This window comes from Nuphar pumila, chromosome 11 (assembly GCF_984573655.1).
Source record: "Nuphar pumila chromosome 11, dmNupPumi1.hap1.1, whole genome shotgun sequence".
In the NCBI taxonomy this organism is placed as follows: domain Eukaryota; kingdom Viridiplantae; phylum Streptophyta; class Magnoliopsida; order Nymphaeales; family Nymphaeaceae; genus Nuphar; species Nuphar pumila.
In genome coordinates, this window is record NC_143259.1 from 811,192 (window position 1) to 823,196 (window position 12,005).

Genomic DNA, 12,005 nt, shown 5'->3' on the forward strand with positions numbered 1-12,005 from the left:
TTTCTAAAAAGTACACTTTTTTACATGAAACATTCCTTCAGGAAGAGAGATGAAAGAAGGCTTCCTATCAGGAGAAAATAGTGCACTCCCCACCACCTCTCACCACATTTCACCACCACTACCACCCACCTCCCTGAAAACCATGCCAAAAAAGCTCCACCACCACCCCCACAATGATTTTTCACCACCACCATCTATCTCACTATCACTACCACCACACACCATCACCCACCTCCCAAAACACCACCCTTCCCACCGTCCATCTCACTACCACCACCGCCACCCACCTCCAGAAAAATCATCCTCCCCACAATGATTTTCTACCATCCATCTCACTACCACCCACCTCCTAAAAAACCGTACCGGAGAAGCTCCACCCCCCTCCACCACTACAATTATTTTCCACCACCACCACCATCCATCTAAATACCACCCACCATCACCCATCTCTCGACTGATGACAAAAAAATGTCACTAATGCATGCGCATGGGTGTGCTTGTGTGTGTGTAAAATCTTTGAAATATGGAGAGAGAGAGGGGGGGTCCTGTTGCTATCGATATTTGAAGGGCAAGAGTCACTAACTCACCAAGGGCCACTACACCACATTAGAGTTCATAATTTTTAAGTGGATGTAAGAGAATTTGGTCACGTTTCAAGCACCAAAGTTACTTCTAGCTGATAAAAGTTTTTGTACATGAGTTCTCATTTGGCAAAGCAAATTCTATTTGGAGACTTGTTCACACAAAGAATCCCACTTCTGCTGTTTCTCAAGAATTCTCGAAGTCACGGATAAAATGTGTTATAAATGTGTAAGTTGCTTTATCGAAAAAAAATGTGTTAATTGTATTTCCTGAAACTGTGGAGCTCCGTAGAGCCACTATCCCCTTCGAACTGTGCGTTGGAGCACAAAAAGACTCCCACAAGAGCCACAAGTTGAATCAAGTCAAAAGGTTAATCAAACTAAGACTGATTTTTGGCCCTTTTTCCATGTTTTTTCCCAATTCAAAATTCATTATGATACTAACGGTAATCCCCCCCCCCCCCCCAAAAAAAAAAAAACTTCAAATAGACAAACAGGAACCTAAGGTCGTTTTCTCTGTACTATCAAAGCATAAACCAATCAAATTTTTATTTTCTTATTTCTTTTATCGGGAATCCTATATATCATAGAAGATAAATCTCAAGTAAATACACTCAGCAATGACTCCCTAGCATCTCAAAGCACCTTCCACACAATGAGAATAAACTAAAAGAAAATAAACAAGAAAAAAAAAAGACACCACAATACAAAGAAAAGGAAGATGAAGGAGACCCAGTCTCAGGCTGAACATATACCAAACTCAATGACAAGAACTGCTGATTGAAACAAAAAATATGGCCAACAGCAATGTATTAAAAAATTACACATACCACCAGCAATCAGACTAGAAAGGTGTGCGACCACCAATTTTATCACGTCCCATGTGCCAAAACTAACATCTGCATCGAGCTCGTTCCCTCCATTCTTTTCTTGCTCTCTCTTGTTTTCATTATAAAAGAACTTTACCTATAGCCACCATATGGATTCTGAGGGTTATAACCTCCCATCCCCATCATCGGATTGTAACCTGCCATGCCCGAAGCAGAGGGTGGCATTCCGGCACCAGGTCGAACTTGTGCTCCTGGGCCCATGCCCATTCCTGGGGCCATACCCATGCTCGGCGCCATGCCCATGCCCATGCCCATGCCCATGCCCATGGGTTGATTCATGCCAGGACCATAAGCACCCATTCCCATGCCAACACCACTTCCCATTCCTGCACCCATACCCATTCCCATGCCAACACCACTTCCCATTCCTGCACCCATACCCATTCCCATGCCCATGCCCATTCCTGAGCCCATGCCCATGCTTGCACCCATAATGGGGTTTGGAGGAGGAGCCAAACCTGTTGCACCAGCCCGACCAATTCCTGATCCAGCTCCCATTGCCTTACCCATAGCAACAGTGGAAGGTGCAGCAGCGCTTTTCTCTTTCTCTTTTCTCTTCTCCATCCGATTAATGGAATCAAAGTCGATACCAATGTCTGACAAGGGATTGATTTTTGCTGAAAGGCCACCAAGCATAAGGTGTAAGTGCATGCTTATTATTTGAACATAAAAGACAAAAACAGGGATGAAAAAGAAAAGAGGGATCTGCAATTTGCAGAGCTACACTTATGATTTTAGGAGAATATGTGATCATAACCCCATATTTTGAAATTTACTAGTCCACACACACACGTTAGTGCTGTATTATCCAATAGCCTCCATTAGTTTTCCCACATTTTCCTAATGTTTCCTGGGTCAAAAAACTATTTTTCAATAAGAAATGCTAAATGGATATGATATACATGGCATGTTTACTAGAAAACATGTTTTGGATTGCGCAATTGCAATGTGTAAACAAGTTTTCAAGAGCTTTAAAAATTGGCAGTCCATAATGCACCATAATTTTGTGATTGAAAAAAATCGTGATGTAAAAAAACAACTCGTGCATTTTCTGCTATACAAATATGCCAAATGCATCTGTGGGTCAGATCAAACAAAGGTCACGACCATGGATTTTTTCTAGATAGTACAGTACTAGGGGCATGAGTGAATAACTGAATATATATAGATCAATGCTTAACTTATGTGAAGAGTATAGAACTTTCAATTATCATACTCAACCAAGAAAAAAATTCAGTTCAATAGGTAAGTTGAGCATTTAGACAATAATATATGTTGAAATAGGAACATATTTGAAATTGGCAAAATGCGCCATGGTTCAGTTTCAATTAATGCAATACATGAAAATTTGTAACTATTGGGCAGTAAGTGGGACTGGTATAGAGAAAACAACGTTTTTTTCTCTTGATGATTCATTGATTTGGTGACATAAGGTTAACTGAGTCATTTTAAGAAGTTCAGTGTTGCTGTAACTGTTGAAGTATGAGGTCACAGAGTTGTATTAAAAAAAATGAAAGTGAAAAAAAAGATATACTCACACCCAGATATATTAAGGTTAACTAGACCACGGCTGAGTGTATCTGCCCAAACTGCTGACTTGGGTTCAAACTTATCCTTCTGACTCTGGGATTTAGAAGTCATATCTGTTGAACCAGCTGTTTGTGAGGTTGATGTGACCCTTGATGCTGACTGTGGAAGAAGATTTGCCAGGACATCACTACTTTGCTGTGGCTGTGGCTGCAAATACGGCTGGGGTTGGGGCTGTGCCTGTGTCTCGGGATGGGGCTGCAGATATGGTTGTGGTTGCTGCAGTTGTTGCTGTGGTGGTAGCTGCAAGGATGGCTGTGATGGTATCTGTGACTGTGACTGCATCTGCAAATATGGTTGTGGTGGTTGCTGCAGCTGTGACTGTGGCTGCAGATACAGCTGTGGTGGTTCTTGTATCAGTGATAGTGGCTGTAGATATGGTTGTGGTGGCTGCTGTGGCAGCAATTGTGATTGCAGATATTGCGGTGGCTGCGATTGTGATTGCAGATATTGCTGTGGAGGTGGTTGTGTTGGCTGTTCAGTGGGTGGGAATTCTGGGTTTGGTTGAGGTTGAGCAGTGTTTGGAGTGTAAGTAAGCGCATGAAACGAATCTCCAAAACCAAAATCAGAGATGTTTTCCACCATAGCTGCAGGAGGATGGACAGACTCTGCACCTTCACTTGTAATGGTAGCTGAAAAGGCAGCTGCAGGTGCAGAACTCTGTGTCTGAGAGCTGACAGTCTCTTGAGAAGACAAAACCTTGAAAGGAGAATCCCCAAATAGATCCTCGCTGGGCTGTTTAGAGCATTCAGCAATGGATGACCAGTCAAATAAAGGTGTACAAAGTCTAAATACAAAATACTGCACGTACAAGTGAAATATAGATAGCACAATCGAAATCAGGAAAAGAACAACCCAACCCAGGTGGTTTTAACATAAACATGACCTAATGGTCTCTGATAAATAAACTCCAGACCTCCAATGAAATTTGACACTGGGGCTGAACATGAAGAAATAGGCTGTCATTGCATTGCCACATAACTTGTAGTGAAAGCAGTAGCACGTTATAGTAAATTAGGTCATAAATACCTAATTGCAGCACCAGAGTAGGGATCATGACACCTCAACAAGTGGAACTCATTTTGCATGTTTTCTCTTTTGTTTATTAAGGTTTCGCAATATCCCCTTGATAGAGAAAAGAAAAATGTCTCACTGAGACATTTGACAAGGCTTAACAAGTTGCAGCAAGCCTAACTCAAGCAAAGATGCATAACCCATTTCTCCAATACTTTTTATCTGCTTTGAGTCTAAGACTTTGGCAGTACTCAGCCCTTCTTAGGAACGAACCCATTACAGGCTCAAATGGAAGCCTTGACCAATGCCATGTGATTGGCAATGAAAGATCAAATTGTCAAAAGAGCACAATCACCCAAAAGTGGTGATAGATCCTTTTTAATAAGCTATGAGCTTTGAAATGAATTCGACAACACTACCTCCATGCATGCACTCTGAGATATTTCACATTGGAAGAACAGATGTCATTATTATTTAAGTCAAGCTTCCTCTGTCTCGAACAATTTAATTCAAGCTTCCTACCATCACGTAAATAGAATTAGTCAAAAAGACGAATAAGCAACCAACCATACCTGATTCAATGCAGTGGGTGCAGATGACGGAGCCACAAAACTTGTCCCAAAACCAGGATCAGAAAATGCATCAGCACCAGAAGTTGCAGCAGTAGAGGAAGCTACTGGCGTAATTGCCAATGCATTTGGTGAAGATGGATCCATCAGTGAACCCAAAAGATCCATTTCTGCACTTGCAGCAGAAGTGGGAGCAGCTGTAAAAATGAAGCATAAATGAGTTTGCAAACCCAGGAGCTTTTGGTCAACAAATACCACTGCTTGCATCAAACTAAGAGGAAAAGCTGCATGTTGGATGACAGATGATCATAATCAAGTATAACATGATATCATCATTAAAGAAAAAGGTTCATTTCCACTGATTCTAAGTGAATGTTATTTTACTTCCAAGTTGATGATCCATGTAATTTTTGAATCTTTTGAAGAGAGAGATGCTGCTGTTCTAACGACCCAGTCAATAATTATAAGCCCATCATCAAAGCCCACGTAATGCAAAGGTTTCTTATGCTGCCATGGGAATACTTCCAATCAAGCAGGGTACCTAGGTGTCATTATGTGATGATTAACTACACATGGCCTGTGTGTCAACCCAAAGGCCCTCCAAGAAAATGCTTTGATAATAGTCAGCTCAGTCTTATTACTTGAAATGTTCCATGAGGAGAACCTCAGAAGGGACCATTCATGAGAAACTAGAAATCACTAAGAGCAGGCAAACTGCACAGATGCACACACACGTGCTCCAATTGGAGAACTGGGTCAAAATATAAAGATAAAAAGTAGAAAGTATAAGATATTCATAGAAATACAAATGCACATATAATATAATACATCACAACAAAAAGAAGCATTCAGCACCAGCACTCAGAAGTACAAGCATCTATACGGGTAAACAGGACATTTTGAAGCAATCATGTTAGATAAGTCCAGAAGGGCTTATTGAATCCAGGTAAACAGCACTCTGTCAGTCTGGTATCCAAGCCAAACTCAGTCAGTTCACATCCTCTGAGAATTATACAGTCTTCATCATGTACAATATCATGAGGAATCTAACAATTGAAATTGAAGTAATCTGAACTTGAAGTCACAAAGCAAGTCAACTGAAAATTGCAAAAACAAGATGGAGAATAACAAAAGATTAACGACAGACCAGGAGAAAAAAAAAAGATGTTACGGGCACATTAGCTTGGCCCTACACTTTAGAGTCCATTTCTCAATAAGAAATGGAATCATATGAATTGGAATCACATGGGGCAGATGAGAGAATGATTCTCATGGCAAATGAGAAATTACAAAGGAAAGGAGGAATGGACTCTCATGCCAATATGAGAACATTCTCTCATTTGTGTGAGAGAATGATTCTCATGGGGGGCTAAACAAACACACCCTACATGTAAACTCATAGACAAGTGACTGGAGCTAGCGAAAATGTGTGGCCCCAAGCTAACCCACAAAAGAAACCAAAACTGAATTACTTTTCCACTTGCTCTAAATTCAGTCACCTTTGGCAAAAATCACTTCATTAATTAAATTGATAAAAGCTTTAGTTGTTAGTCTAACAAACATTTACTGTAAACTTTCTTTGCAGTCATTGATTTGAACTTCACCATGATACATCACTAAAATTAAAGAGAAAACTGCAATAAATTAGCATCATGTGCAATGCAAATCCACATGGAGATGCAGTTGAAATAATGACATAAGGAAATCCCGATTAACTCCAAATAAAAGAACTACACTTAATTGCTGACCTGCTACAGAGCCGCGAGGATCAAACTCATCAAACTCAGCGACTTCCTTGTTCACATGAGCAGTAGTTACAGAAGCAGCAGTGCTCTGATTTTGATCTGCATTTCCAAGCTGAGATGCTTTATGCACAGAGCGTCCTACACTTCCTTCATCCCTTTAGATAAATAAATACACAAATGGAACACTGTTAAATAATATCTCATATGCATTGGGTGCTTCAAAAAGATGTAAACAAATTCCAGATAGTTTCAAAAAGGACGTATATAATAACCACACAAACCTTTCATCATGGGTACTGCCTTGAGCATCAGCAACAGCTTCTTCATATGTTGGAGGTGCACTATGTTGTGAAGAAAGCTTGCGCTCCAATCGCCTGATAAAAGTAAAAAGACAAGGAAAAAAATATAAAATGTCACATAAGTTTGGATATAAGCTCATCAACAGATGAAAGAGAAGAGAAGCAAGAAATCAGGTTCCAGCTCTTCCCCTAAACCACCTTTCATCCTGAGAATAGTCATCACCCTGTCCCCCTCCACTTCTGCACCAAATGCCAGGTATCGTGAGAAACACCTTAAACATCAAATTGCTCAAGAAGAAAAAAGAATTAAGACTAAAAAGCCTTCTGGCCACCATTAAAGCACATGTACGAGGAAAAAAATCAAGACTTAAAAGGCCTCCAAACACAGCTAATGCATATATATATGAGGAGTTAGAGCAGCACATAAAAATCACAATCATGAAACAGAATGATGCAACATGAATTAGAAAGAAAATGAAGTTGCAGACAGACAGAAGCTGAACACAGCCTAAAATTACATACTGATCAGACCTCTCAACAAAGCATGTCAGAAGTTGACCCAAGACAAAAGGACATATACCTAGAAGAATAACGGTCATCCTCATCATAAGAACGGTTCTTTTCACCATCGACACTTCTATTTCTTGATACATACTGATAATCATCATTGCTCCGGCGTCTATAATCATCGTCTCTGTAGCCATCTCTGTTGTAGCGTTCATCAGAGTCTCGACCATAACGATCCCCATCCCGAGAATAAGAGTCACCACCTCTTCCATAGCGGTCTTCATCCGTGTAACTGTCCCTCCCATAACCATTCCGGTCTTCATCTCTGCTTCCATAGCGGCTTTCATATCTATCATCATCATAACGGTCACCATAACCCCCTCCAATACTTGAATGAGAACTGGCCCTGTGTATTCCACCACCTGTACGGAACCTACAGGAAGACAATGGCAATTACCAAAGAACCTATAAGGTTGTCACCTTTAACAGGAACTAGTTCACATGAAAATTTTCGCTTATTGCTTAGTGTAAACTCACTTATCCCGGTTAGAATGAGCCTTCTGCCTAACTTCTTGTATCCTTTCCTTATCATTCACAAGCGCAACAAGACTCTGTGATTTCTTTCTGACATTGCTTCCCTGGTCTCTTCCACTCGAATCAATATACTGAAAATCGGACAAAGTCTGCAACATGGTAAAGAAGACTATTTGAGATCAACCATAACAAATGTTAACAGAAACCATCATTCGAGCTCCATTCATAACAACCATGCTTTGCAGAAACCTAAATTTGGGAATTATTATTGAATAACAATAAGTAAACAAATACCGATATTTGGTAGGCATGTTCTCGGATCTCATCTATAACTCGTTCTGATCCATGTGCCACAAGATATTCAAGAACAGTCAATCCCTGCAACTCAGTAGAAATAATATCCACTCAGTGAATGGACAAGAGAATAAAGCACAGATTGATCATATGGTCCACTTCAAACAATTACACCATACCTTGTAGACATGTCGCCAGTTCTTCCCTGTGTCGTTCACTCTCTTCCAGAGAATAGACATGATCATCTGATACTCATGGCTGTAAAGTGCAAAATGCAAAAAAAAATAAATTTAACAACCAAGGAAGACCAAGAAAGTTCTCAGACACGAGATGAACAGCAAAAAAACTCACAAGTTCCTGGTAGCCTGTGCTATATCTGCCAAATGTGATCCATGAGGACCCCAAGGCTCATTGCTAGTTGCATCAAGAACCTGTCATAAAAAAAAGGCTAAAAGGGCTCGTTCCACTTTCATACAACACAAAGTTCAACAATGCAAGCAGATCAAGTGCTGGTCAACATGCAAGAACTCCAGCCATTACAAACTTATGCAGTGTCAGTCATCCAGGAGGCACAATACAAATGCTACATAAAATTAATGGAAAAAAACACAATCACACAAACAGTGAATTGGATGGCAAGCGAAATTAATTACGCACTTTCTGCTCAATTCCGGGGACTTTCAAGACCTTTTTGTTAACCTCTCTCTTACTGCAAGACAGAAAAACAGGGTAATAATTATTTATTCATGACACCTAATTAGTTCATTTCTTCAGTAGCAGAGAAAGAAAACATATTAAAAAGTAATCACTTACAGGTCCCTGACGGTTTGATCAAAGGCTTTTTTCATTTTTCCTGAAGATTCACTACAATAGTATTCTTCGAGCGCAAGCCCCTCAAAATCAACTGATGTCTCAACAAAACCTCAAGCGGACATACCTATTTCAGAAAAAACACAAATCATGGTTAAATGGGCGGCATTTCTGGATGAAAACTTTATAGTCTATCTTACAAAGGCAATCACATTAGAGTAAATAACAGATGGAGAAGGTTACCAACATGAGTTCCTCTCAGAAACAGTTTAAGGACAAACACATAAAACCTACCCTATGCAACCTTCCAGAAAAAAAGAAGAAAACGCCAAAAGGGAGCTCTACACAGTGAATAACCGCGCAACTTTGCACATTGAATAAAGTCAATATCACAATCTCAACGTCAGGAACCTAACAATAATGAGCCAAAACCCGATTCTCCCACATAATTCAACCCCAAGATCACAATATCGTCGTTCATATAACCAGCTCCAGTTCAGTTCATTGACCAACCCAGATCGTTGGTTTTGGTGAACAATTCTATGTGCCCAAAATCAGAATTCCTTGCAGAACATCGTAAATGTACAATAAATAAGCAAAGAACCCAAATGATATCAACAAACTCCAGGAGAGTACTTAGATTGTCAAACAGATGTAGGAAAATTAACACCAATTCAAGCATGAGAACCCATCTTCAACTGTAAACAGCGGATCTGGAACTTGGCAATTGAGAACCATTTCGTACCAAATTCAGATGGCGATTCTCCTACATCGATTGATCGATATAAATACCATCAAAACGAATCCAAAAGTTCCAGATCGAACAACCACCATCGGATTATATGATCCCCGAAGCAAGGATTTTCGATGCGCAGATGCACAAACAATTCCAACATCCAAAATCAGCGTACATCTTCTGGCAAATGCTCTTACAATTACCATTCCACGAAGCTAAACAGAGAACTTTTGCCCCCACAACCCCTTTTTCTCACATGATATGAAATCACCGACTACGGAAAAGATCGCCAACAATGTGAAAACCAGCTGAAGATAAGCAAACCAGCCACCGACATTCCCCAACGTTAAATAAAACGTAAGAAAAAAAAAAGAACAAAGAAAAACACCCTCACCTCAATCGAAAATCAACAAAATAAGGAATTAAACCCCCATAAGATCCAACAACCGAGATCAAGAAAAACATTTCCTCATAACAAGACCCACATTCAGAATCCTTAAGCGCGACGCAAATCAAGATATCAAGAAATAAAATCCTTACCTGGAAGGACAGACAAAGCCAAGAGAGAGATCTAAGAAGGAAGATCTGTGGATTCCCTTCCTTTTTTTTTTTTTCTTCTCTCTCCCCTTTTTTGGGTCTTTCTTTCTATTTTTTTTTTCTTTTGTATTTTTTTCCTCCTTCGTTGCCTTTAAACTTGTGGGACGAATTTCGGTGGTGTCCTGAGGGTCTTTGAGGCCGTGGATCCCGAGAGACTCCCAGAACCCACCAAATGATATACCTGAATCGTTCCTACTCTCTACCTCAATTTGGGGAATTCAATTCCTCTTTGTTGCAATTTGAAGGAAAGAAAAGAAAAAAAAATGCGTATACAAAATATTCGGTTTGGACAGGCTGTTTATTAAGGCCTTTCCGCTGTTCCCCCTGCGTTTAACGTGTACTGCCCATCCTATTTATTTATTTACTATTATTTTCTATAATTGTGAAAGGCTTTTTTCTGGCCTTAATAAAATTAGCATAAAAGGATTGTCGTGGGCTTTTTTTAAGCAAACGAAAGACGAAAGTCAAAAATAACCCTCAATTTCATGTGATTAACAAAAACAGTACATTTCTTTTTCAATTTTTTTTTTTTTTATGCCACCCTGCCCTGCATGGCCCACCCATGAAAGCTAAGGACACACCCGTGCACCAGTATGAACTGCCATTTTCATAATTTGTTTTGTGTAATACTAACAAGTCATTAGAGAATGAATGTGAGAACTGACTGTGATTTTCATATATATTTTTTGTTATTTTCTCTTAAATATAATCATATGGATGTGAACTACAATGCTTGAGGACCAGCTCTTGAATCATCATAATATGATGCATAAATAAGATTTTTTAATACTTTAAATTTAATGACTCAAAATCTTTATAAATATTCAAGCATCCAAAAATTATATTTATTTTATCAAAAATACCAAATCCAACAGTTGATTGCTGGTAAGTTCACCATGCCAAACACATTTACATAGTTAGATTTGTCAAAAAAAAAAAAAATTGTTGGAAATGCTCAGTTCACATGGTAGTTTTTATTTTCTAGTGACTCATTCTGTTATTGGGTGGAGTTTATTCTTACCTAATGTTGTGAAAATCGACTCATTAGGTAAATCCATATTTAAAGAAAAACAAAAAAATCAAATGGAAAAGTGAATTTTTACTAAACAGTATAGAATATCAAAATTAAAAAGAAAAAAAATACAAACAAATAGAAAATAAGAATTAGATAAAAACCAAACAAGAAAATTATATGCAAAAAAGATAAAATGCAAACATTTAAAAAATGGAGAGAGAGAGAGAGGGTGCTCGACCAAACCGGCGATGCTTACTAGTGAGGCTGCAAATGGATCCCAGTCCAACATGTTAAGTAAAATCCGAATATATATTCGGATCGGATTCAGATCTGTTCAATTGGATTATTTTTCATATTCCGATCAGAATTTTAAGTTGGATCTGTTGTTGAAGGGAACCAAAATTCGCCCCGACAGCATCGATTCTTTTGTGCTTACGACGGAAAGCACATTTTTTTTTCTTGATTAATACATTGTTAATTTAAACAAAAAATGGCTGCAATTTTCTTTGTTGGTTTAGTTAGACTTTAGAGGGTGGTGCATTTTCTTCCTTTTTTTAAATTTTAAAAGACAGAAATGCCCTGAAGTTAAAAGTAAATGGCGGTGAGATTAAAAAACTTACAGGCGGCATGTTTGACGGAGCTTGGTCGTAAAACATCTTTTTTTCCTCTTCTAGAGAGGAAGGCTTGGTCGTAAAACTTGACGGCGGGATCTCATCGAAGAAAAGGTCGTCCAACCAACGCCGCCCTCCGTTCGACACGTCAGCAACCACAACAGTCTTCGTGAGTGACCCGCACCGGATCCAGAAGGGACTGTGTCATCAGGTGCA

The 12,005-nt window shown here is 39.3% G+C and overlaps 1 protein-coding gene across 1 annotated transcript; it reads right to left on the reverse strand.

Moving 5' to 3' along the window:
* Positions 1-1,298: 1,298 nt before the first annotated feature.
* LOC149821549 (clathrin interactor EPSIN 2-like) lies at positions 1,299-10,491 on the reverse strand. The gene is made up of 14 exons (XM_089981011.1): positions 10,107-10,491; positions 8,834-8,957; positions 8,678-8,729; positions 8,372-8,451; positions 8,200-8,278; positions 8,021-8,104; positions 7,730-7,875; positions 7,266-7,625; positions 6,884-6,925; positions 6,668-6,760; positions 6,390-6,541; positions 4,645-4,838; positions 3,010-3,793; positions 1,299-2,088 (listed from the first exon to the last, which is right to left on the reverse strand). The coding sequence occupies exons 2-14, from the start codon at positions 8,866-8,868 to the stop codon at positions 1,544-1,546; spliced, it is 2,646 nt and encodes an 881-aa protein (XP_089837137.1). The 5' UTR covers positions 8,869-8,957; positions 10,107-10,491; the 3' UTR covers positions 1,299-1,543.
* Between the last annotated feature and the right edge of the window lie 1,514 nt (positions 10,492-12,005).